Source organism: Eucalyptus grandis, chromosome 2 (assembly GCF_016545825.1).
Source record: "Eucalyptus grandis isolate ANBG69807.140 chromosome 2, ASM1654582v1, whole genome shotgun sequence".
Taxonomy (NCBI): domain Eukaryota; kingdom Viridiplantae; phylum Streptophyta; class Magnoliopsida; order Myrtales; family Myrtaceae; genus Eucalyptus; species Eucalyptus grandis.
In genome coordinates, this window is record NC_052613.1 from 28,874,991 (window position 1) to 28,902,256 (window position 27,266).

Sequence of the window (27,266 nt, forward strand, 5' to 3'; positions counted from 1 at the left end):
ACCTAATCAAAATTTTAGGTGTCAACAGTTGCCCCTCTTTGAAGGTGAGTTCGCAGAGGTTGCATTCAAAGACAAACCTGATACCTAAATTTTGTCTATACATATGCAATAGATTGTATCATATTTAGGACCTAGTGTCCTATGCAGAAAATGAGCAATATAACATTACACATACTAAGACAAATAAGAAGATACCTGTAGTTACTTACCGGGAGTGAGTGAGATAGGGTGTGAACCTCGAGTTTTGGCAAGTATCAAGGCGTCATCTTACCTGTTGCATGAGGAGATTGTTTTTCTAGGACCCGAACCATTCTTCGGTCGCCTGTTAGAGCAAAGTGGTTTGTCTAGAATCCGAACCTTTCTTCGGTCGCCTTGACGGGGAATTGCTTTTCCAGGACCCGAACCTTTCTTCGGTCGCCTGTTAGAGCAATAAGTTGTTTGTCTAGGACCCGAACCTTTCTTCGGTCGCCTTGACGGGGAATTGCCTTCTCAGGACCCGAACCTTTCTTCGGTCGCCTGTTAGAGCAATAAGTTGGTTTGTCTAGGACCCGAACCTTTCTTCGGTCGCCTTGACGGGGAATTGCTTTTCCAGGACCCGAACCTTTCTTCGGTCGCCTGTTAGAGCAATAAGTTGGTTTGTCTAGGACCCGAACCTTTCTTCGGTCGCCTTGACAGGGAATTGCCTTCCCAGGACCCGAACCTTTCTTCGGTCGCCTGTTAGAGCAATAAGTTGGTTTGTCTAGAACCCGAACCTTTCTTCGGTCGCCTTGACGGGAGATGCGCTGACCTTTCTCAGGACATCTGTTTGTTGGGAGATAGTACTTGGATTATCACAAGTACAAACTCTTGAGGGATACTTGGATGATCACAAGTATCGAAGGGGTACCTGGACGATCACAGGTACAAACTCTTGGGGATACCTGGATGATCACAAGTATCGAAGGGGTACCTGGACGATCACAGGTACAAACTCTTGGGGATACCTGGATGATCACAAGTATCGAAGGGATACCTGGACGATCACAGGTACAAACTCTTTGGGGATACTTGGATGATCACAAGTATCGAAGGGGTACCTAGACGATCACAGGCATAAACTCTTTGGAGATACTTGGATGATCACAAGCATCGAAGGGGTACCTGGACGATCACAGGCACAAACTCTTTGGAGATACTTGGATGATCACAAGCATCGAATGGGTACCTGGATGATCACAGGCACAAACTCTTTGGAGATACTTGGATGATCACAAGCATCGAAGGGGTACTTGGACGATCACAAGTACAAACTCTTGGGGGATACTTGGATGATCACAAGTATCGAAGGGGTACCTGAACGATTACAGGTACAAACTCTGAAGGAAGAATCAAGGTATACCTGAGATATTCGTGTGGAAATACCGAGGATGGGTCTTGCATATACGTGAAGGTTTCTCATCTCCTGGTAATTGGGAATATTGAGGACGTGCCTCGCATATTCATGAAGGTCTCTCACCTCCTGGTAGTTGGGAATAACGAGGACGTACCTTGGATATTCATGAAAGTCTCTCACCTCCTGGTAATTGGGAATATTGAGGACGTGCCTCGCATATTCATGAAGGTCTCTCACCTCCTGGTAATTGGGAATATCGAGGACGTACCTTGGATATTCATGAAGGTCTCTCACCTCCTGGTAATTGGGAATATTGAGGACGTGCCTCGCATATTCATGAAGGTCTCTCACCTCCTAGTAATTGGGAATATCGAGGACGTACCTTGGATATTCATGAAGGTCTCTCACCTCCTGGTAATTGGGAATATTGAGGACATGCCTCACATATTTATGAAGGTCTCTCACCTCCTGGTAATTGGGAATATCGAGGACGTACCTTGGATATTCATGAAGGTCTCTCACCTCCTGGTAATTGGGAATATTGAGGACGTGCCTCGCATATTCATGAAGGTCTCTCACCTCCTGGTAATTGGAAATATCGAGGACGTGCCCCGCATATTCATGAAGGTTTCTCACCTCCTAGTAACATAATCTTGAATGTAGCACGAGGCTTACCTGGATGGCCACAGGCACTTAAAAGGGGTGGAACACCTGGATAGCCACAGGTGTACAAAGTACTGGAATACTTGGATGAACACAAGTATTTAATGATACAACCTGGGACCACTCAGTTGGTCTAAGTGTAAGAAAGCATACCTGGGTAGGCGCAGGCACACAAAGCAGTAGAATGCTTGAACAGCTGCTATTATTTGGAGACAACTTGGGCAAGTTGAGTGTCATGAAAAGGAAGTACCTGGACAACGGTGGGTACTTGACGATATGAGGATACCTAGACAGTAGTAGGTATTCCAAGAGATACTTGGTCAGTCGCAAGTATCAATACTCTGGGACAACTCGAACAGGTCGAGTGTCGATAAGAGGGAGTATCCGAACGGTGGCCGGTACTTGAAGACAAAATGATATTTGGATAGCAGTAGGTATTCAACGATAAAAGGATACTTGGTCAGTTACAAGTATCAATACTATGGGGACAACTCGAACAGGTCGAGTGTCAGGAAAAGGGAGTATCCGAGCGGTGGCCGATACTCAAAGACAATGGGGATACCTAGACAGCAGTAAGCACCAAAACTCAAAGGACGACTCAAATAGGTTGAGTGTCAATAAGAGAGTACCTGGACAGTGGTAGGTACTTTAAGACAAATGGGGATAGAGATATGCTTACCTGGCAATATCTTTGATCTCTGAGAGTATGTCTGCTATTTGCACAATAAGCACACATGATTGCATATGCTGTAAATCCATGAGTTTAAATGCGATTCATGCATGACAATTTTGTCAGTTTTGTATCATCTGAGTTTCACTGGAGAAGATTTTGAAAGACAACCTTCATTTAGAATGTAGATGTCTTGAGCATGCCAGATGAGGGACTTTCGATCAAAGGACTTTTCACTCACTCTCATGGAAAAGGCTATCCCGACCATTGATGCAGGATTTATAAGGACCACACTTCTCACTTTGTCATCATGTCGGCGGGTCCAGTATTCTCGCAAGTGGTACGACTTTACCAATGTGAGAGGTCTTTGTTGAAATTGTGATGAAGACTTGGTCAATAGCTCATCAAATGGGACCGTCGAGGTCAAGGCTCATGAACGAAGTGCCGCACGATCATCTCCAGGTTTGCAAGTCAAGAGTCCTGCGAAAAGAGATAGAATAGTCTTGCTCGTACTTCTTCGAGCGATGCTTATAGACATATGAAATCCTACGTTAATTGAAGTGCCCCTAGTCTGAAGAGACTTTTACAATAGGATGCAATGTAGGCTTGATTCATGTGTAAAAGGGTGAGAGCTGGTGATTACCTTGGCATTTGTCACCAGTCTTTCTTCTCACTGTCAAATGGAGGTTCTATGGACCACAACAGCAACTTTTTCTTAGATGTATTTTTGACTGGGGGGCATTGGCCTTGCTTTTACCAGGCACACTGCTTTTTTTTCATGCCCCTATTTTTATTCCAGTTCTTCAATCATGGACATTGACCTTGCTTTTACCAGGTACACTGCTTTTTTATGCCCATGTTTTTTCATTTTTGTCGTTAGAGGAACCGGCCTAGGCAAGTTCGATCGAAGCACCATTATTAGACTCTTGAGTTTTCATCTTCAGTAGGCGCTCTAGGCTATAGCAGTAACTTCTGTTTTGCCTTCATGCGAGGGTGAAATTATAGACTCAATTGGGTTGTACAATGAATACAAGTGCATAGAGAAAGAATTGCTCTTCGTCATTCTAGGGCACTTAAATTAACGTGAGTGTTCATATGCAATAAGAACACCCGAAGATTGATGCAAGTGCGAACAAGAAAATTTCTATCTCTCTTCTCACCTTGTGATGTTGCTTTGCCTCCGATCTTTCCCAGTGTGGGGTGGTTCTTGACGGGGGTATGGGAGAAACTTCACCAGTGTAAGGAGCTCAAAGGGGTGAGCAATGAAATGCCTCTCACTGTTTTGGTTATCGTACCATTCGCGAGAGAACTCTTTACCCTACAGTCATGGAATATTCTGCACTCATCTGACAAGTGTATAGATGGGGGGATTGTGTGTAGGATATGGCTTGCCTTTCATCATCCTGACACGCCTCATCCAGCATGCTCAATCAATCTTGTACTCTTCACTTAGCTGTCTATTCTGATAATCCTCAGTGGAATCAGTGACTTAGACAGACGAAATCATCATGCAGAATTCATCTGGAAATGACATGCAACATTTTGAATATGATGGAGTTTGAACTCTTCAAAACAAGTGAATGGTTTTGACTCGCAAAAGACCCTATTGACAACTTTAAGGGCTAACATAATGGTGTTTCCAAATATGTTAGATTTTGAACATCAAAAGAGTTATTCACAAATGGACATCGATAGTTATCCCTATTGATTAGGGATATGACACATGAAGGATCAGCCGGGGTTGGGGATCTGATCGGGCATCTCTGTTTTTGCCCCTGCAGAGGAGAAGATGTACAAGTAGATCAATTAGTCTGGCCAAAATCAAATGTGAGTTGAGGCCTGAAGATTTTCTATCATTTGCTTTGGCGATTATTCAGGATGCCATTTTGCTTGGGAGAGCTTATCAGAGTTTGACATGTCTTTCCTTGATTTGTTATCCACATTTTTTATGGTCAAGTGATCCTGCAACAGATAAAAGGGATCATGTTAGTCAAAAACTCTTTCAAGAGTCGAATAACTTTGGTAGCGATACAACATTACCCTTCACTGGATTGGATGGACCTGAAGTGCAAGTGAGGCACGAAGTCCTATGTCTTTTGCTTCGTTAGGTCATCTGCTCTCTCGTAATTTGCAAGTGCAAGAGAAGCAAATTTTTTTTTATTATTTTTTTACCAAGCGGCTAACTGCCGCGTCGGGGATTCGAACCCCCGACTTCGGACCATTTTGCTTCTTCCCGGATACCACTCGGCTAGAGGCGCCGACGGTGTCCGCAGGACGCTGTTTTATTCATTTAACCGACTCGGTTCCTGGACGTCACGTCCTTTCATACCAAGTTAGGTAAATCGATATGGGTCATTTGATTTGTCCAAATTAACCATTAAGCTTGCTTCTTGAATCCTATGCTTCCTGTCAATAGGAGAAAATATGTCAAAAATGAGTTCAGATACTAGGAGTATTGGAAACGATACCAAATTACTCTTCCCCAGAGTTTATATTTGCTGACTCCTAGGGATATTTGAATGTCAATGACGGCCTTTTGTTTTCGACATGGTTCAATGTCTCTTTTGATTGTCTCTCCTCATTTATGGCCCTGTGTACATGATTGATGATTTGCAACGCCTTCCTTCTGTGGAATTCTGTCTATGACCATTAGCAGCATTGAATAAAGTTATGTACTTCAAGCTTCTATGGAATCTGAGATAAAAAATCTCAAGCTTTCTGATGGCAATTACTCCTTGGAAGAATATGCATCTGGAGTGAAGTTTCTAGATTCCAAAGTCATTGTCCAGGGTGTGGGGCTATAGATCGCTTTGACTGTCTAGATTTTCTCCCTGTTGACAGTAGTCACTTTAAAGGAAGAGAAGCAATTCCTTCTTTGTGCTTCTTGGCTCGTTGAAGCTGGAAGTCCCGCCAATGAACTTGCGACATCCCCGCCATGAGCTATCATGCTATGCATGCTTCAAGTTTGATAATATGTCATGCCTATTACGTCCCATCCTTCGTCTCCTGTAGATGGAAGAGAGAGGATGTCATTTTCGACATTATGTTCAGGGAATAGGACTTACCATTTTGAAACGTGATGCTCCTTTTGTTTGCCCCCGCTTTCTTAAAAAGGTGTTCTCGAGTTTGGTCTGTTCACACGATGTGGCAGTTTCAACTGCCTTCTATCACACTAAATCAAAAGGGGATGCTATGAAGTGAGAAAGTTAAAGAGACAAACATGCTCAAATTCATCATCTTATTTTGACAAAAGCTTTTGGTGATGAAATATTTTTCATTTTCAAAATATTTTTTTGGGGAGAAAAAGCATGAGGAAGCCCGGCCCTCAGTATTTCTCCTTGGATGATGTTTTCTTTTCATGGTTGGATAGCATCACCGGGCCGGTTTGGGATATCGCCTCATGCTTTCAAAACAAAATATTAGAACTGTACATTAGATTACTGGAATGGAAAATACAACAGTAGCACACTAGACAGGATAAGAAACATGAAATTATAAAAACAAGCAACACCCATGAAAACTCCTATGAAAAGGAGCACTTTGATAGTGCTGGTTTTGAAATCAAGCGCCTTTGAGTTCCTCGCCTCCGTGGACTCGAAGTATTCACATGAGAGGACCACTTCATTGAAGCTACGGAAATGCAACCCATGCAACCAACAGCGATGCTTGCGGGGTAAAGCTCCTATGAATAGCTTTATCATTTCTTCTTCGGCCAGCTGAGGGTAGGTTTGCATCATAAAAGCTTCCCACCTCCTTGCATATGCTCGAAAATCCTCCATTGGTCTTCTTCTAAAGTGAACCAAGTTATCGCAAGACAGTTCAACTCCAATCTGGTGCTGGTACTGATGCAGGAATGCAGAAGACAGCTCATTCCAATCTCTCATGAGGTAGATGTCTGCTGTGATGAACCATTGTAATGCAGATCCCGTAAGACTCTCTTGGAAGGCCTAAGTTGTGAATGACATCGGGCTATAGTACTGACTCATTTCAGCATGGATGTACTGCAAGTGGGCCACGGGGCAAGTCGTGCCGTTATACTTGCGGAGATTAGGTATCCACATCTCTCCGGGGGTCATGATCCTACAAGCGCAAGACAGGCTTGATGTATCTTGGTTAGGCCACTGGTTTTCCCACTGCATATCTGTTGTAGTGGTGAAGTTTTCTGCTTTAGGGAAGTTGGATTCTACCGAGATTACCACATTGCTTTCTTATTGGTCAAAATTTCCGAATGAGGATGAAGTATTGAAGCTATCCTCATGGTCAGAGGACGAGCTTAGCACTTCGTTAGGATCATAGCGGATAAAGACGTATGCTTCCTCTTCTGACGGACCTTCATCCCCGGATGAGAGTAGGAAACTTGATTATACGATGAATCGTCGGTTTCATTGTCGAAATAACGCCGGAAGTCCTTGGGATTGTATTCTAGGGCCGGGAAGTCTTCGGGTTGTACTCTAGAGGATGGTGGCCTTCAAAGCTGTATTCTTGGGAATGCTCGAAGCTTTGGTGCGGTGGCTCATCGGTAGATCTTTGAATCGATCTGCTTAGGCTTTCTTTTCTTGACTTCTCGGTCTAGACCTTTTGAGTAAGGCCCTTCGTTTGCTAACTTGATTCTGTCAAGGGAAGTGAGAGACATTAGAGTTTCACCGTCGATTCACTTTCCGAGGTTGATAGGAGTTGGTATTCTTTGGACCCTAGCTCTTAGAGTAAGCTTGGGGAGTTGTCCGTCGTGCCCGGTCTTGAACAGGCTCGTGTCTTTGATCTCGTACAAAGGCTCCTTGCCTTTCCTAGTGGGAAATTTTCCAAGATGTGGGTGTTGTTTAGCTGCCCATTTATCATGCAAGGCTTCATTGACATGCTCTTCTCCTATCTCAGCGACTAACGGTTCCTCGTGCTCCGCGATCATTAGCTCTTCGTAGGGCAAGGCTATGTCAGGGCTGATGTCAATATCATATTCTTGGTGAAAAACATGAATTAGTTCCCTCCAGGTTTTAAGGGGACTAATCTTCCTGACAATGTACCATCACAAGGCAAGGCCAGTCAAGCTCGATTGGTACGATTGAATCATCCTTTGGACCAGGTAGACCTGCAAGTAGGTCTCTGAGCGTGAGGTATTAGCATACCTTTCGCATTCAGGTACTTTGAGCTCTTCAGGGATTTCAATGCCGGCATAATTGGAAAGGTCCATGGGATTCCGCCCCTGCAGCTGGTTTAACTTTTTCATGATCCTTTCAAACTGTCTATGGTACTGGCTATTTTCTGGCAAATTTGCGGGCGTCATGACGGTGTTTGAGGCAACTATAGAGTTGGGCTCAGCTTGAGTGGATTTCATTTGTCTCGAGAGTTGTTGAAGGACAATGGACATCTGTCCCACGCCGTCTTCAATGTTAATGAGACGATTTTGTACATCATTCGATCGGGTCCTATTGCATGAGGCCATTCACGAGCGATTGGTGGCCGGCGATTCATAATTACCTGTTCGTTGCGAAAACAATGAATGAGCATGAAAGTAAACAAAGATTGACCCATGGCAATGGTCTAACCGCTTTTTATTTATCAAAAGAGGATTTATAGACTACCAACTCTAACATCTAGAACTTGAAATTGAAAAGACAGGGATGAAATACTAGATATTAAACAAGAGTCCCTAAACAATGGGACAGAACTTTCACACTATTTACACTAAGGGGCACATGATTGCCAATTTATATGCGACGGGGAGCCTTGTTCTTGCGAGAACGCTTGCTTCCTTGAACTGGCTCTGAGGTGTGCATCCAGTCCATTCCCAAATCCCTCTCCATGAGCTCTGCTTGCTCGTGCTGGCTGCTCTCGCTGATTGAGTGAGGGACTGATGGCTTCCATCTTGTCGGGATACAATGGTTGTGGATGTAGGACATGGAGGCGTGGTGGGCTTTTTCTTCTCCATCAAGCCCTTCAGGTACCACGATCCTTTTACGATGGCACTTGTTCCATGTTTCTTTATAAATGTCAACCATGTATTCAAAATTTTGATGAGTGAAGAGAAGTGGAGGGGTCCTCTTCTTGAAAGATGGCGGGATCTCTTGAAGGGCTCCATACTTGTCGTGCCACCCGTTGTGGGAAATAGGAAAAAGCACCGGTGAGGCCGAGCAAATGAATTGGATGGCGGCGCTTGAAAGCAAAGCGAGCTCTCTTTTCATAGAACCAACCAGCACACCATTGGAATGCCTCAGGAGCCGGGTCTCTTAGGAAATTTATCCAATTTAAACAGCTTTGATTGGGAATGTATGGTCCTAAAACCATAAATTTTTGTAATGGATTTTCGAAGTCATTCATTCCGGATGATCGCATGAAGCCTTGGAATTCGCTTAGGTGAGAAAAGAACCGACTTGTAAAATTTCAGGAGAAGCTCGCATTATTTTCTCCGTGTTGTCTTTAAAACGATTAAAGGACAAGAATGTTTCAGTTAAAATCATATTGACATAATTTTGCCCCCTCAAGATTTGATCAACTATCCATGCCATCTTAGGACTTATGACATTTCTTTGATGGGGGAAAATGATGAACCCAAAAAAGCCTAGGAGGAAAATCTCGCTTTTTTGGGTCATAGGCTGATTTTGAAAACAGGCATTCATGAATTCTAGTGGGCAGGTATTGTTGTTGCCTTCAAGAATTTGTCTCATGACATGGATTTCAGTTCCTAAAAGTCGCGCTAACCCTGCCACGGGAGGAAGCCTGTCGATGGCTTAACAAGCTTTTTCTCGAGAGGCATTCCAAAGATGATGCTTTGTATTCTTCCCGAGTTGGGGTTAGCTCAAACCCACCAAACATAAAAGTAGTCATCTTCAAGCACCAGAAATGTGCCATGGCTTGTATGACTTCGGGACGAACGGTGATTTGAATCAACGATAGGAGATGACCGACTTTGGCCTTCACGCGCTCTTGGGCAAACTGATCTAATTGACCCCACCATATGAAGAGCTCCGCCTTGGGAGCAAGAATGAACTGGATATCGTCTTTCCCCATCGCATATAAACTGGGACTTGAAAAGCTTATCCTAAATTGCCATGGGCCAAAATAAAAAGACTGAGTAAAAGTAAAGAAATCACTTTGCTTTTAAAGAAAAATGGCAAGCACAAAGACATGCGCATGGGACGTGCGGCTCGATTTCTAACTCAGAAGGTTTGATGAAATTAAAAAGGTATCCGTCCGTCGCAGTCTTGCGTTAGTAGCATACCCCCTTAACCTCGGCTAAGAAATTCGGGGAAAAGAAAGGCAACCTCTACATTGCAGTCTCGCGTTCGAGGTCGTATCTTTCTTAACACCATCCTAGAAATCCTATGGCGGCCTAGGTCCGGCGGCCGGGTTGTGTGTGTCATGTGCAGTGCTAAAACATTTAAGGATACACAGCAGTTTATAATCACAAAACATTTTATTTTAACAGAATAGAACTTTAAGCTATTACCCTGCACAAAAGAAAAAAACCAAGTCAGCAAGGCATTTAAACAAAGATAAAATGGCCTAAGTCCTCAATTTCCCCAGCGGAGTCGCCAAGCTGTCGCGACCTCTTTTTTTTCCGGCACCCGTAGGCACCTAAGGAGGCTAATGGCTCGGCTGAATTTATTAAGCCCGGACTCTCCCAAGTCCACCAATTCACGACTTAATAGTCCAAGTTTTTAACCTGTAAGCCAATTTTAAAACGGAGTCGCTACTAATCAGTTTGGGGTGGGTTGATTAGAAACCCAAGCGAAATATCGGGAGAAATACTCGCTCTTGCGTAACCAGAGAAATTAGGATCGGGGACTTGATTACACTAGTTAATCACTAATGCCCTTTCGGTATCTAATCTTGTTTAAACCCTAAGGCTTTTTGGATTTTTGAGGGATTTTCCATGCATTTTGGAAGGAAAAACATTTTTTAGTCTTTTTCTAATTTTTTTGGACATAAAAAGCATTTTTTTGGATTTTTGGATCTTTTTCTGAAAATATAAATCATTTTTTGGCTTTTTTGGGAAAATATGGACATTTTTGATTTTTTTGATTTTTTGGAAAATAAAATATTTTTTTATTTTTTATTATTATTTTTTTAAAAAATATTATTTTATATTATAATAATATTTAAAAAACGAACCGGGTCGGGTTTCCGGGTTGGGACCGACCCGGTTTGCAACCCGTGAGACCTGGACGGGCCCGCAACGCGGGCCCGGCCCGGGATTTTTCTGCTTTGTTTTATCTTCTTTTTTTGGCGAAGGAGCCCAAACCCACAACAAAATTGGGCCCTTTCGCGTAAAACAGGCCCGTGCACAAACTGGCCCAGCTGACCCGAGCCCACGAAAATGCCCGCCCGGTTTGCAAACCCGGCCGGTCCCAGCCCGAGCGACTAAAACCCTAGGGGAACCGGGTCATCCGCCCGACCCGATTCCACCCAGCTTCGCGACTCCCTCTCTCTCTCCTCTCTCAACTCGCGGCGCTGATGGAGGGGCTAGGGCGGCGGCTCGCGGCGACGACGACAGTGACGCAGAGGACGGCGATGGCCGGTCGTTCGTCGGAATGGAGAGCATGACTCAACAACAGCAGCCGAGATCTATTTGGCTAGTCGGGACTAGGGATTAGGGCTTCACGGACGGGGGCGACGGCAACGACGCAGTAGGCAGGGACGGCGAGGGGTGGCGAGCGAAAACGACGATGGCCAAGAGGGGTTGATACCTGCTTGTGGAGAGGGTATGGCGCAGCGGCGTGGGAAATGGCGACGACCCAGCACAGGGGGAACTCCGCGACGGGGGCTCCTAGTAGCGGCGGTTCTTTGAGCTCCGGCGCAGCAGCGGATCCGGGGGTGCGGGTGCGTGTGATGACGACGGAGCAGCTACGGCGGTCCGTTAGCTTCAAGTCTGCCGGCCTGGGGGTAGGTCACGACGATGGCATCGGTGTGTGGATAGCACAGCGGCGGTCGACGGCGGGCCTCGGCGAGGCAACAACGGCAGGCGACGGCGACTCTCACGCGGATTTCCAGATCTGCGCCCAGATCTCGATCTTTCTTCCTCCGCCCTCCACTCACTCAGATCTGGACGGCGTCGGGGCACGGCTCGGCATGGCGTCGGGGCTGATGCTTGGTTACAGCGACGACGTCGGGGGGGAACAACAGTGTGTCTTCGAGGCGATGGCGTCGGAACTCGGTCAAGATGGCGGCGTCAGGGGGACAGCAGTGTGTCTTCGAGGCGATGGCGTCGGAACTCGGTCAAGATGGCGGCGTCAGGGGGACAGCAGTGTGTCTTCGAGGCGATGGCGTCGGAACTCGGTCAAGACGGCGGCGTTAGGGGGACAGCAGTGTGTCTTCGCGCCTAGATCCGGACCTTGACCAACCCTCTCCCTTCGGCCGATCTCCCTCAGATCTCGGCCAGCTCGCTCTCGAACCTCCCCGGAAGTCTCTTGGGGGGAAGTTCTTCAGAGTTCGCCGGCTTCGATCCTTCGGCCGTGCTCGCTCTTTGAGCTCCCTGAAGTCTCTCAGGGACCTCTCTAAGCTTGCTGGCCTCTTGTGTCCGCTTCGACGGAGGTGGTGCCCCACTATTTATAGGCGAGGAGGTCCGGTCGATGGAGGGGCTCAGCCGCCGGTCTTTGGCTTACCGACCGGACGCCCGCGGCTGAACCGGCGTCCCATCCTCGCTCCTCCAACAAGGCGTGCTCGGCATTGAAGGAAGCCCATGATGGCGCTTGAGATCTATCTCTTCCGGCCGACGTCGGCTTACACTCCTCTGCCGTAGGTCGTCCTTTCCGCGTTGGTGTCCTCTGTGCGCGTGAGCTGCAGAGGCGTAGGGGAAGATGGAAGAAGGAAGAAGAAGAAGAAGAGAAGGGGGCCGGGCCGGATTTGGGAAAAAGAGGGATGGGCCCTAAGGGCTTGCGTGAAAAAGAAAAAGGAGGGGGGGCTGGGCGCGAAGGCCCAGCCCCGATGGGCTGCGATTTTTTTTGTTTTCTTTTGTTTTTTTACTTCTTCTTCTTTTTTGGTGTTTTTGTTATTTGTTTTGTTTATTATCCGAAAAAAGAGGGAAAAATACATAAATAAAGAAACTAAGACCAAATTAATAACCTAATCAAAATTTTAGGTGTCAACAGTTACTAAGATGTAGATTTATATGAAGAAGATAATTTAGGGTATTGTGGATTTATAGTTGAATGAAAATCGATTCCAAAGTATAATTTAATCAAAATGAATTTTTGAAGTTTTTCATACGCGTTATGCGTAATGGAGAAAGATGGACCTTTATTATAAATGAATCTTTTTGCTAGCATGTAAGAGTTGTTTTTATCAATGATTAAGTGTAGTTTAGTTGAGCCGTTCATTAAAGTAGTGTGCTACTTAGATTTTGATATCTTTTATGATTAATTAATAGTAATACAAGTTCATCAATTCGACTAACTTTCACAGGTCAATTTTTGGCTTTCCTAGATAAGTGGCACTCTCTCTTCTATGAATTTAGAAACTCATATCTTGAAACTGATAGAGATTTCATAAAGAATGAGTTATGAAAGAGCATATTTCTTGCATTGATATTTTACGTATATCGTATACTAGATTTGTAATTAATTAGTTATAATATCATTTAATTGAGGTGCATAATGAATGTTTCATCTGCTTAAAAGAAATTTATTACTCACTGGATTGTGGTTGCTCATTTCAAGTGTCTTACTTGCTTTTCACATTCTTTAGTGAGCCATAAGTAGGACGAAAACATTATCTTTCCCAGGATGACAATATGATAGAGGGGATTTTTTTTTGTATGAGTTGCATATGGTCATGATGACTTTTTGAGTTAGTTGTTTATTGAATATGTGTATATATCTTCTTCTTTTTTTATGGATTATAGAAACTATGTTATTATAACCAAATAACTTTTTTTTTTATCAAATACATACATACATATACATATATATATAAAGACACACACCACACACACACATAATGAATATACATATTCCGATAATAGGTTATTGATGATTATATTTGAGGTTGTGTCCTTTAGGCGGAAGAACATAATAGTCGTGCTTGTGTAGTTTTACTATTGGTTGAGCCTAATTTCGGGAGCCGTTTCATGGATGAAATATATCTTGAAATATGGATGGATTAACTTCAAGTTGTAAAAGGTTTTGTATTGATCGTGGACAAAAAAAAAATAAAGGTATAAATATTAAGAACAAGTGTTGTTGGTAATATAAATTACATAAAAGTAAATAAAAAAAGAGGATAAATTAAAAGAAGAAGAAGAAGAAGTGGAAATGTACAATTAATTAAGGTGGAGTCCCGGCAAAGGAGACAATGAGGGTACGGTCGATGGTTATCAAGAAATTGAATATACCCTACGCGGCTTCTATTATTTAGCTTATCTTGTCAATTTCCTTCGAGTTATCTACTTTTCTGTTCATTGACACCTTCTTCTGATTTCACCTATACTTTACTTACCTCGATTATATTTGTTGCTTATTGATAATTATCGAAAGTTATTCAATTTTTTTTTTCAACATGAAAATTTCAAGGATGCCTTTTCGATCATTGGAGAAATCATAGTTGATTGGGTCCACTAAAAAATTTCCAATCGCTCTTGTACACGTAGGCCTTTCTTTTGCCGTATATTAGTTGATCCCAGGGAGGGTCCATCTTACAATTCACCGAACTCACATTAATGGCAGCTTAAAACCAATATATTAGTGACTAATTGCCTTTGTAGCGAAGGTGTTGACCCAAAGAAAATGATTTCTGCATACATTTCAACGAAAATTGTGAATTCGTTCCACGATGTGTGAAGTGAAAATTGAGCTGCCATTAATGAAGAACCCGTGACAAATAGGTGGATCCGGTCGAAAATGGTCAAACCTAAATTTAACCATTTTGACCAATTTATATGCTATACAAAAATTAGTTACTCATACTGTACCCGAGATCCATTTTTAGCAGTTTTTCTTCTTAAATTGCTGCATGTGAATAATGGACGTCTCCACGGAATGACTCATTGAGTTAGTGAAGGAGCTCGGATGTCGACTTTATAGACAGGGTGGTGAGCATCAAAAGAAATATTATAAAGGAAAATGTTTTTAGGATTTGTAGCTAAGATAATTAGTGCGGACGATTCCCACAAAAATTTTAAGGATCTCGTCTACTGTTTCGTTTTCTTTTGGGGGGTTGAAACCCTAACTTTTCGTATTACTTGAGAAGACATATTCATACTCATTCAGCCCGAAATTTTGTTCTTTCATAAACAAATTTCAGGAGCTTGGAATGTTTCGGATAAACTTGTACGTTGCCTGCAGAGGCACGTACTATCTAATTAGAGATATATTTGGGAATCCCATCAATGCATTTGATATATAACCACAAAAATAATTAAGGCGTTTTATATTTTTCATACCAATAAGGTCGAAGTCCACGTGGGTTAGTGCCAGGCGATGGGACGGTTGTTAAGCAAGATCCGGGATCGGCCAACGGTGCTGATGTGGAATCCTTTGGAAGGTCCAAAATTCCAGGTTTTTCACAGATTTACTGATATAAGTGAAGCACAAAAATCGTGGACACTAATTATTTTATATGACATGGCTAGTTGACGTTGACGTGCACATCTTTTTAATAATTTTTTAAAAATAATTGCAAATGATAATGTATAGTAAAAAAAATTGACTATATTAATCACATAAAGACATCGTAGCTATTCATAAATCCTTATGGAGTTTGTTCCTGATCATGGTTATTTGGATTATAGGATATACATCTCAATGTCATAAACACAAACTTAGAAAGTCATAGTCTTTATAATCTAGGGGCCACGGGTGCATTTTGACAGCTTAGAGTTTCATGGAACACCTTACAACAATGATGAACCAATTAAGTATTATCCTTTGACTTTTGCAAGGTATTTCGAACTAAAAAAGCGGTTTGCACGCACTTGGTAAGATTAGAATGAGTGACCTCTAATTTCCAAACTGAAATGATCACCATATCACAATAAGTTATGCCGTCCCTAAGATTTTTAAAAGTTATTTTAATATAGCCTTTCATCAGTTAACTTCACAAAAAACTTGTGTTTTACATTAAATTAATAAGAATATGAACGTGATTCGAAAGTTCGCAAAATCTCTCACGCATAAATCACGATTCTTTAAATATTTTATACTTTCAAGTTAAATCATCTTTCTTTTTGGGTGATTATATTAAATCGTTTTTATTTTGCACAATAATTAAGTCTATATTCCTAAATAGATTGAATCGCCCTAAACATATTTCTTTTTCCACACGCAAAACGTGCGCCCTTTAATTTTTACAGTATTTCTTCTTGCTAACTGTTCCGATATTGTAAACTTTGGGGGAAAGAAAATTTTACAATATGGGAACAATTATTATTTCTCAATCGCTCAACAACATCAATCTCATCTTCATTGAAGCACTACAAGAAATCTGACAAAATTTAACTAATTGACACAAAACTCAAGCCAAACTTACCCACCAAGACAAAACAAATACATCTGCAACGAACTTAACTTCCATTTTTGGTTTCCTCGCTCCCAAGCTATACTTTTGGACACAAACTGGAAATTTCTTTTCAAAAGATGGACGGACAACCTCCGGAAAGCACATATCTGATCTCATGATTAGGTCACTTTTGGGGGTGCTTGAGATGTAAATAAAGGAGGGGCTCAGTAAAGTCAGAGTTCGGTAGAAAAGGGAGAATTCTCATTCAATGGCCTCAACTCTTCCTCCGTTGTCTCTGGAGATAACCATGGTCTCCGCCATGGACCTCAAGGCCGATGATGTCTACGTCGTCTCTCTCTCCGGCGACAAGAGTAACCAAGAGCAGCACATCCCAATCCACAAGGACGGCAGCATAAACCGCACTTTCGTCGTCACCATGGACCAGGCCGCAGCTCCCGCCAGCTGCCTCAACTTCGAGATCGAGAATGCCAAGCGCACCAAGCACGTCGGCAAGGTCGATGCGCCGGTCAAGGAGCTGCTCGAGGTGGGCGGCATTGGCGACGAGAAGCCGAAGGTGTTGAGCCGCGAAGTGAGGTGGTCATCCGGGGAGACTCAGGGCCTTCTCAAATTTTCTTACAAGTTCAAGCTTACCGTCGCAGCGCCCTCGCCAGCGATGAACGTGGACGGGACAGTCGTGAGTTATCCACCTGCACCGGCCCCGCCTGCCGCGTACCCGCCCGCTATGCCCAGGGCAGCGCGGAACCCTCAGACAGCATGTCTGCCGAACTTTGCGCCCACCTTTGGTTATGGGCCGCCGGCACACGTGCATCCCCCGGCAGTACAGGGGTACCCAGGCCCACGACCTCCTGCCACCTACCAAACACCACCGCCCTGGGCAGCGCAGCACATTCAGCCCGCAGGTCAGGTGAACGCCCTGGTCGCATATGGTTATGGGCCGCTGGCACACGCGCATCCCCCGGCAGGACACGGCTACCCAGCCCTACCACCACCTGCTGCGTACCCCCCACCACCGCCCCGAGCAGTGCAATACACTCAGCGCGCGGATCCGGCGAACGCCGTGCTCGCATATGGTTATCCGCCGCCGGCGTACGCACATCCCCCGGCAGGACACGGGTATGCAGCCCCAAGGCCGCGTGCCGGCAGGAACTTCGTGCAGAGGGTGATGAGCGGGGCCGCTGTAGAGGCGTTGTCGAATATGCTGGGATCGGCTGATGACCCCGGATCCGATGACGGTTTTTTTCTTCCGATGTCTGGTCTTGAGTGAAGTAAGTTGTCTTGTTTTTTCTTCACCTGGTTTCGATTTGATAACGAGTCAGTTAAAAGTACGCCGGATACGTACTTTGTCGCCCATGTATTTATTTTGACTTGGTGTGTAAATAGGTCAGACTTCTGTGTCAATTTGTTTTGATTTGGTTTATTTAAGGAAAGTTTGTCGGATTTGTTTGTGCTTAAATCAAGATGAGATTGATGTTGTTGAGGGATTAAGGGGGTAATTTTTTTACTCTTAGGTAGTATGTTGGTGCTTCCAATTGCCCTTTTCTTTTCTCTATGTTATTTAAAACCTTGCACCATAGGTTTTTTGTTTCCCCGTTTAAAAAATTAATTTCTTCAACGTTATTTTTTGCGCTAAAATTTACCTGGTTACTTTGGCAGTAAAGTTAGGAGTATCGAGAATCCTCGAGAAATCTATTTGTTAAGTGACTTTGGAGTACTTTGAGCGCGAGACCACTTGTTGTAACATCCCATTTGTCTTGCTAAATCACATTGTAAATTAATATCAGTGAGAATGTTTATCATTTAATATTTGATAGTTCCATATTTCGGGGTTCACATAGATTGACTAAGTGCATGGTGATTACCTCGTGATTAGAGAATGAGACTCCCGGGCTAAGTGGTCGTGCTTGGTAATGAGCTTGAATTCGTTGTTTAAACACTTTCAAACTAAAAAAAAGATACATAGAATTGATCCGGTTGAGCACGCAAGGTGATGGGCTTTTTTTTCCCCACGAGTCTAGAGAAGGCGCCAGTCAGTTTTTTTTTTTTTTTTGTAAAAGAAATTATCATTCATTACCAAAATAATATACTATAGGATCCATAAAAAATCTCAAAAGTCACCCTAGCAAGGCAAAGTCACCCTAATGAGGCAAACTCGTAGAGCTCCAAAACAAACCAAAAACCATGAATTAAAGTAAATCATTAGAGCATGGTTGGTAGAGATCATCCTACTCTCGTCCTTCATGAACAAGTCTATAACTACATCCAAGCAAAAAGATAGCAGCCGATCACCGAATCACTTGTAATTGTTAGTGATGAGCACACGCCAGAATCTCCAACTATAGTCATGGCTTTGCCTTTTGGCGGTAAGTGTTTAGGTTCGGTGTTCCCAACACTATTACTGTATGGAGACAACATAACATAAATATGTTGAATAAGCTCAGATTTGTCACTTATAAAAGAGAGTCATTTAGTAAGCGCAAGCTGCCAAAGCTTTCAACAAAAACACGTAGAACAAGTGCACAAAACTGCTGTGAATTCAATTGAAACTGGAGGTAGAGTACTCATTTATCAAAACTCCTAAATCTAGAATTAAATCAAAGAGAAAGGCTTCTAGATATAGAATCAGGAGAGCAAAACTCCCATATCTAAAATTAGTTCGGAATAGTAAGAAAAGAAAATAAGAGGAGATAAATGAAAAACCGGGAGGGGAGGGAGAGATTTAGATCAAATCCCTCCTCTCCAAAAGTTGAAAAGATGAAAAAAAAAAACGGGTGGAAACTTAAAGAGGAAGAGAGAGGGATGAAAAAAGATGGATACTTAGGGCGCGTTTGGCAACGATTCTGTTCCCGGGAGCTGATTCTGACTAGAAATGATTATTTTTTATTCTATTCCCTGAATCGATTCGAGTAAAAAGCGCGTTTGGTAAATCGTTTAAAATTTTTATTCTCGGAATAGAATTGCATTTGGTACCGTATTAATTGATTCTGTTCCAAATTAATTTATTTTGATTTTTAAATAAATTTTAAATAATTTCTTTACTTTTTTACTTTTTCTTTTTTTTTCCTCTTTTTTTTTTTTTTTTTTTTTTTTTTTTTTTTTTTTTTCTTTTTTTCCCTTTTTTCTATTCTTCTTCTTTTTCTTCATTTGGCCGGCGATGCTCACCGGAGCGTCGCCGACCCTCGGCGAGGTCGGCCGAGCCTCGCCGGTAGGCGAGCGAGGCTCGCCCGGCCCCGCCGAGGCTCGGCCTCGCCGGTGGCGGGCGAGCCTCACCGGCAGCCGGGCGAGGCTCGCCCGGCCCACCGGCGAGGCCGAGCCTCGCCCGGCTGCCGGCGAGGCTTGCTCGGCCACCGGCGAGCTCGCCGGACCTCGCCCGCTCGGCAAGCCTCCGGCGACCGGCGGCGAACCGGGCGACCGGCGGGCGGCGGCGGGTGGTGGCGGCGGCGGCGGACGGCGGCGGGCGTGGGCGGACGGCGGCGGGCGATGGCGGATGGCAACCAAGAGTTTTATGTTTTGATTCTTTTTCTAATTCTCGGACGTAGAATCAAATTTTTTTTTATTCTCAAATCTTGTCCAAAATCGTTCCTGAACAAAAATTTACCAAACGCGATTCTCGTCCCAAACCGATTCAGGAACAAAAAATCAGAATTTGGCACTGTTTGGCACGTTGCCAAACAGGCCCTTAGGCTTCGTTCGTTTCGTGGAAAATAATTTTCGGAAAAACATTTTCTGGATTTTCCATGCGTTCGTTTCACGGAAAATGAATTCCTTGGGAAAAATGTTTCTATCAAAAGAAAAAAAGTCTTCTAAAGTAGGGGAAAATGTTTTTCACTTTTTAAAAGGGGAAAACATTTTCCTCACTTAATCTCTCTTATCTCATACCTCTACAAATCCCCACTTCCTCCTCTCATTTCTTCTTCTTCTTTTCTTTTTTTATTCGAATTATTTCTTAATTTTATTTTTCTTTTTTAACTCAAATTATTTTAAATTTCCTTTTTTTTTCTTTTCTTTGTTTCCCATCTTCTTCTTTTTTGTTTAGTCGTCGAACCAGTGAACTTCAAACTCATCAATCTCAAACTCGCTTGTCGATTTGGCGAGCCTTGAGCTTGACGCTCGCACTCGCCAATTTGGTGAGCAAAAATATTTTCTTTACCAAATATCGGAAAATATTTTCCAAAACATTTTCAGATTATAACCGAATACCAGAAAATATTGTCATTTTCTTGGAAAATGACTTCGAGAAAATATTTTCCGAAAATTGTCGATTTTCCGCGAAACGAACGAAACCTTAAAGAAGAAGAGAGAGGGAGAGGGAGAGAGATGTCGCCCGTCGGTTGACAAGGTCGAAAGAGATGCGTTTTCTCTATTTTTTTTTTCCTCTTAAATTGAATTATGAGAAAGAGAGAGATTATGAGTTTAACGTAATTGCAATGTAAGGGATAACAGGAGAATGCCAACGATGCAAATTCATGTGATGCTTAGATTTGGTAAGAGGATCCGCACTGCCAATACCAAAAAACAGAATTGGCAGCGCACGTCCTCCCGGTCTTCTCAATCAAGACAAAACTTACTTTCATTGATTTCTTCGCATTATAAAATCTAAATTGCAGTTCCATCAAGTGGCCTAAAAAAAATGATTACCAGCCGTTAAAGTAAGAAAACGATGCCACTCGGACAATCGCTTGTTTAAAAAACTTTTTTTTGTATTACGTCATTGTCTATATAACAAGATGTACGTGATCGAGAAGATGAAGGGCCACGTGTCCTTTCCTCGGTTGCCACGATAATCATGTATGCCATTTCGATCGATATCTTAATCGGTATGTCCAATTGATAAACATTCTTAAGAAGTTGTACTTGAAACAGTTGAATTCAAAGTTGCGATCAAATCCAGTCACGAACCTACATAAAAAAAAAAAAAAAAGGGAAAGGAGTCGGTCATGGACGATCGTGAAAAAGCGGACCAAACCAGACAAAACCACTGGATAACATGTAGGTTTATGTAAACACGATTCCTATTTTCGAAGGGTGGCTGACCTTCGGGTTTTGTCCAAAACATGCCCTTCAGACAAAACATTGGCTCGAAAATCATAATCATCTGACGATTATGATCATATGACGGATGCATCATTGTACAAACCATAGTTTTGTTTCAAAAAGCATTCCGTCATCCTTAACGTTTGCTGCATTAAAAGTTACCAGAACATGGGTTGAGGTTATTCGGTAAACGCATTACATAACTAACTGATCCTTTTTTATACAACTAACTAATCTAACGTGCTAAATTTAACTCGCTCGCTTTGCAAGAAATATTTTCTTGGTTTGTCAGTTGTTGCAAGAGAAGGGACGAATTATCGATTTTCAAGAAAAAGATGTACTTGGAATTGTTGAATCCCAAAAGGCGTGATCAAATTCCTTCACGAAACAACGCAGGAAAAGAAAGGAACAGAAGCAATCACGTTGGATTATGAGAAAGAGGACCAAACCAAAGAAAGTCACTCGATCCAAGGTTTAAGTACACAGGATTACGATGCGTACATACTACATATGCATCTGTCTGTCGGGTCATCGCCTCTCTCGCACGACCCCTTTCAGCCGCTGCTGCAGAGACACACAGGACTCTCTCTCTCTCTCTCTCTCTCTCTCTAATTTTAGGTTTAATAATTTTTTTCCTTCTAATTTTACCTCTCACTAATAATTCCATATTCCACTGTTGCCCTCTAAAAACACTGTTCATCTTCTCATCATACACGCTCCCTATGCTCGTTGGTGGCGCTAGTCACTGAGGTTGAGGTTGTCATAGTTGAGGCACGCTTGGAGTCATGCGACATCTAGGTGACCCAAATTTGGTCCTTCAGTAGTGGTGGTGAAACTGAATGAAAAGAAATCAAGACGTGAATGAGAGAACGAAGTTTACCTAGGATGATGAAAAATGGAGGACTAATTCTAAGTATGACTTCTTCCTGAGGATGAAATAATGAATATATTAAAATGGATTTAAATGCAAATCGATGTGTCAAATCAATGAACATCAATTATCAATAAATGTCAATTGTTCAGTAAACAATTTCAGATATCGATTTGACATTCTCTCCATTGAAGAAAGGAATCGTTCTATGATCTTTTAGTTTAGTGTTCTTTTGCTTCCCATCCCTCTCTCTTACTCAAAGTCAAAACCTCTTCAAATCCTCCAAAACCATCCTCTAAGTGCAGACATGGTGGTCTGGACTCTGGTGATAACTATCACCTCGGCCATGGACCTCAAGGCCCACGATGTCTACATTGTCGCCTCTCTCTCCGGCGACCAGAAGCAGCACACTCCCGTCCACACTAGAAAGGCAGCACGAACCCCTGTTCCGGCCACACCTTTGTCTTCACCGTGGTTCTCTCAGCTGCCTCAAGTTCAAGATCAAGAAGGCCGAGCGCATCTTCTGCCTCAAGAAGGACGTCGGCGAGGTCAATGTGCCGGTCAAGGATCTTCTTGGGAAGGGCATCGCCAGCGACGTGGAGCCGAAGGTGATGAGCCACGAAGTGAGGTCGTCGTCCGAGGGGACCATGGCCGTTCTCGACTTCTCCTACGAGTTCGGCCAGCAGTTCCCCGGCGGACGAGACAGTCACGGGTAATCCAGCTGCAGTGGTGCCGCCTGCCACGTACCCACCACCAATGCCCGGGGCAGCGCCACCACCGTTGGCGGACGAGCCAGTCACCAGACGGCATATCTGCCGAACGCCGCCCCCAGATATTTTTTCGGGAAACCTAATTTCGTGATTCTTATAATCTTGACATGGGATGAAAGCTGCTTGCATCTAGGAGTCTCATTCCGACAGGCCAAACATTTTTGTCTGTCCAGTGGGTTGAAGCTAGGGCAGTTCTCCTTAAAGGAAGTGGTTTTGGAGCTCCACCAATAAGATCGAAGTCCGCGAGGGTCAGTGCCAGTCGATGGGATGGTAGTTCAAGCAAAATCTGGGATTGGTGGACGGTGTTAGAACATGCGATAAATAGTTTATGTCGTGGAATTCTTTGGAAGGCCCAAAGGTCAGGCTTTTTCGCAGATTTACTAACATAAGCGAACCCGAAAATAGCTACATAATTATCTAACATGGCATGATCGATATTAATGCGAATATTTTCTAATAATTTTTCTAAAAAAGTTGTGAACGATAATGTATAATCAGAAAATGACTATTGATCATATAAACATATGTGTTTATATTATAGCTATTCATAAATCATAACTGAGTTGGGTCTTGCTCATGGTTATTTGGATTATAGAATATACATCTCAATGTTATAAAACAGACTTAGAAAGTCTTAGTCTTTGTAATCTGGGGGCCACGGGTGTGTTTCGATAACTTAGAGGCCCATGGAACCCCCTTACAACAATGATGAACCCATTAAGTCTCAGCATTTGACTTGTACAAGGGATCCCGAGCTAAAGTGATTTACACGCAATTGATGAGATTAGAACGAGTGGCCTCTAATTTCCAAGCTGAAATTATGTCGGCCTTGGGATCTTTAAAAGTCATTATAAAATCAGCCTTTCACGGATAAATTTCACAAACGCTTGCATTTTACATTAGATGAATGAGAATATGAACGTGATTCGAAAGTGAGCTAAATCTTTCATACAATTTCTTTAAATATTTGATACTTTTCAAGTTAATCATCTTTCTTTTTGGGTAATTAAATTAGATCATTTTTTTCCGCCCTTTAATTTTTACAATATATCTTTTTGCTCACTGTTTCGATATTGTAAACTTTGGAGAAATCAGAATTTTACAATATGGGAACAATTATTATTGCTCCATCGCTCAACATCATCAATCTCATCTTAATTGAAGCACAACAAGAAATCTGACAAACTTTATTCATATATAACGAAGTGATACAGAAGTCAAACCAAACTTACATAAGTGAAAACAGATACACATGCAATGAACTTATTTTTTAGGGAATATGTGCAACAAAATATGTATCTGAGAAGAAGGCACGTAAAACAAGAAAAGGCAGAGGAAAGGAACCCCACGAAAACTCACTTTACTCAAAACCAGGAATCGGGAAAAAGCCCGTCACCGGTTCCGGGTGATCCCAAGATATTCAACAACGCCTCCACAGCGGCCCCGGTCATCACCCTCTGCAGGAAGTCCCCGCCGGCAAGCGGCCATGGGGCTGCATATCCGTGTCCTGCCGGGGTGTGCATGCGTGCCGGCGGCCCATAGCCATATGTGGGCAGGGCGGGCTGAGTGTACTGCGCTGGCCAGGGCATTGGTGGCGGGTATGCAGCAGGCGGCGGTGGGGCTGGGTACCTGTGTCCTGCCAGGGCATGCACTTGTGACGGCGGCCCATAACCATATGTATACATGGCGTTGGGCGGATATGCCATCTGAGGGTTTGGCGCTGCCCCCGTCATTGGTGGCTGGTACGCGGCAGGCGGTGGTCGGGCTGGGTACCCATGTCCTGCCAGGGGATGCAAGTGTGCCGGCCGCCCATAACCGTAAGGGGGTATGGCGTACAGCAGATATGCCGCCTGAGGGTTCTGCGCTGCCCCGGGCATTGGTGGCAGGTACGCGACAGGCGGCGGTGGGGCTGGGTACCCCTGCCCTGCTGGGGGATGCACGTGTGCCGGTGGCCCATGACCATTTGTGGGCGTGGCGTTCGGCATATATGCCGTCGGAGGGTTCGGCGCTGCCGTGGTCATTGGTGGCGGGTTCGTAGTGGGCGGCGCTGTTGCAGGTGGATAAGCAGTGGCTGTCTCGTCCTCGTCCATTGCCAGCGGGGGCACCACGACAGGGAGCCGCTCGCTAAACTCGCGAGCAAAATTCGAAAAAGGCCTTGGTCTTCCCGGACGGCAACAGCACTTCGATGGAGACGAGAAGCAGTGGAGAGAGAGAGAGAGAGAGAGAAAGAGACTTGGGAGGGGTTGGGACGGAAGCGAGTGACGAGGGGCGGATATAAATGGCGGAGTCGAGTTAGCTTGACTCGCTCACGCTTCTCTCTTTCATTGGCCGAAACGAAATCCGCTTGTCTGGTTTTGCTAGAAAATGTTTTTTTTTTTCCTTACCTTTTGACCGATTAAATTTAATCGAGAGTTTCCTTTTGTTAGACAAATAGTGATCCGCTGCTGTCGAAACTGAAGCAATCACGATAAGTACAAATGCCTCCGTCATTTCCCGTAGAATCGGTCGTAAACTTCGGTCAATCCCGTTTCTTATCTTGGTTCCCTCCTCGTTCCCAGCCTTTTCAGGTATCAAATTGTCCATGGATGGCACACTATCCAGGGCAAGAAGAAATAAGGAGAACCGGATGAAAATTAGAACAACCGATGCGCTCGTTGTGAAGCAATGTGACGTGTTTGGAAGAAAGCGCACTAAAAATGCTAAAAGTTGTATACGACACTCATTTTAGTGTCAAAAGTTTTCGTAAATATATTTAAGCGCCAAATCGGAAAAAAAAAAAATTACTTAAGTGCTTCCGACGAGAAATTCTGACTAAAATGATTACGTGGCTTTTGTAATAAAAAAATTAATATGAGTTAACATTTTCTTATATTAAAAACCAGTTCATGTAGACATCATAAACAATGTTGCACATGCCAATGTGGCAACCACTCACTCCTCTCCTTGGCTCACTAATTAGGGTTTTGATTTTGGAGGCAAATCGAATTAGGGTTTCCAATCTAGGCAAAATCAAACTGGGGTTTCCATAGGGATTTCTTTCAAATTACAATTTAGGGTTTATATTTTGGGCAAACACCGTAAACAACGTCTTTTAAGGTCTACATGTTAATTGGTTACGTTAGAGATCCTTATCAACCAAGAGAAATTAATAAAATACGGTCATGTCGGATTTTTGATGATCCAAATTAGAACTGGCACTTAGGCGGGTAGCGTCACCCACATTCGATGGTCGCAGCATGTGTCCCTAGCAAATATTTCTCTTATTTATCTCTCATCTTCCATTGAAGAGAGAATATGAAAGTACGTGAACTTACAACTTGAATAGTTGCACATGGCGGAAATTATTTTCCACAAGCAAAAGGAAAATTATAAAAAAAATAAAAAAAGGAGGAGGTAATATTTATTTGGAGAAGATGTTTTGACTTAGCAAGCTACTCATTCCCCTGGCCCACGCTTTCGTATATACCGGAGGACATGATCTAAGGAAAACCTAAACATGCTATTCTTTATTCACGAATCATAAAAATCGTAAAATAATAGCTTGTTTAGTTAGGCTGTCCAGGGTCCGACAACTTTTACTTATTTGTTTAATTTTTTGGGTGGCGCCCACTGAATTAAAAATCAAAATAACTCCTCCAAATATATAGTATTTTGAACCTAGATAAATCCTTGAAATGTTTGTTAAAATATATATCGAGTTTAACTCCAAAATGAAAGCTGAATTTTGAAATAAATTAAAATAAAGAAAGATTGGTGTATTTGGAAGTTTGGCCTGAAATAGGAAAGTCCAAACATGGACTTGGACTTGGATTTACTTCAAATATACGGAAATATTTCAGGCTGAAGTCAGCAACATAAAATTAAAGGAAAGAGTCAAGCTTTTTAGGGTTTGACCGAATCATGGGTTTTCTTTCCGAGTAAAAAATCGGTTTGTCTTCTTTTGCTGCTATATACAATATATAATTTGCTGCTCGTGGGACTCTCTTCGAAGGAAGCCATATATTGAAGCGCCATTTTACTCTGAGTGCTGTGGGTGTTCTATTTGTGAAAGACGTTCGTAGGTGCTGGGTGCTAAATACTGCGTGCGTTATTGGGTGTAATTGGGATTTAGGAAACATCGAGAGAGTGTTTGAGTTTGTGTGACTTAAATATGTAATCTCCTTATATCGCTTGATCTATAGTGAAATTCGCTTCTACTCTCCCTGTGGACGTAGGTCTTTACGACTGAATCACGTAAATCTAATATCCGATTTATTTTCTTTTTCTGTCTATATTATTGTTCGATCGCTCGCCCTACCGCAACAATGCTTCTTTGGACCTCAATTTATACCTATCGGGCATTCCCTTCTTAGGAAAGAAAAAGATACAAAGCGAAATTGGGGAAGTTGGGGTGCGTACACCGGCATATAAAAATAACGAATGCAGTTTTGTCAGCGCACTTAC

The 27,266-nt window shown here is 43.2% G+C and overlaps 2 protein-coding genes across 2 annotated transcripts; one reads left to right on the top strand and one right to left on the bottom strand.

Moving 5' to 3' along the window:
- The first annotated feature begins 16,398 nt into the window (after nucleotides 1-16,398).
- Nucleotides 16,399-17,415, top strand: LOC104428267 (protein SRC2 homolog). Its single transcript, XM_010041279.2, has one exon. The coding sequence runs from the start codon at nucleotides 16,399-16,401 to the stop codon at nucleotides 17,413-17,415; it is 1,017 nt and encodes a 338-aa protein (XP_010039581.2).
- A 6,772-nt stretch (nucleotides 17,416-24,187) lies between these two features.
- Nucleotides 24,188-24,913, bottom strand: LOC104428268 (leucine-rich repeat extensin-like protein 5). Its single transcript, XM_010041280.2, has one exon. The coding sequence runs from the start codon at nucleotides 24,911-24,913 to the stop codon at nucleotides 24,188-24,190; it is 726 nt and encodes a 241-aa protein (XP_010039582.1).
- Nucleotides 24,914-27,266: the final 2,353 nt, after the last annotated feature.

Bases quoted from the DNA above. Each gene is read 5' to 3' on its own strand.
- LOC104428268 (XM_010041280.2), bottom strand. From the start codon at position 24,913: ATGGACGAGGACGAGACAGCCACTGCTTATCCACCTGCAACAGCGCCG.
- LOC104428267 (XM_010041279.2), top strand. From the start codon at position 16,399: ATGGCCTCAACTCTTCCTCCGTTGTCTCTGGAGATAACCATGGTCTCC.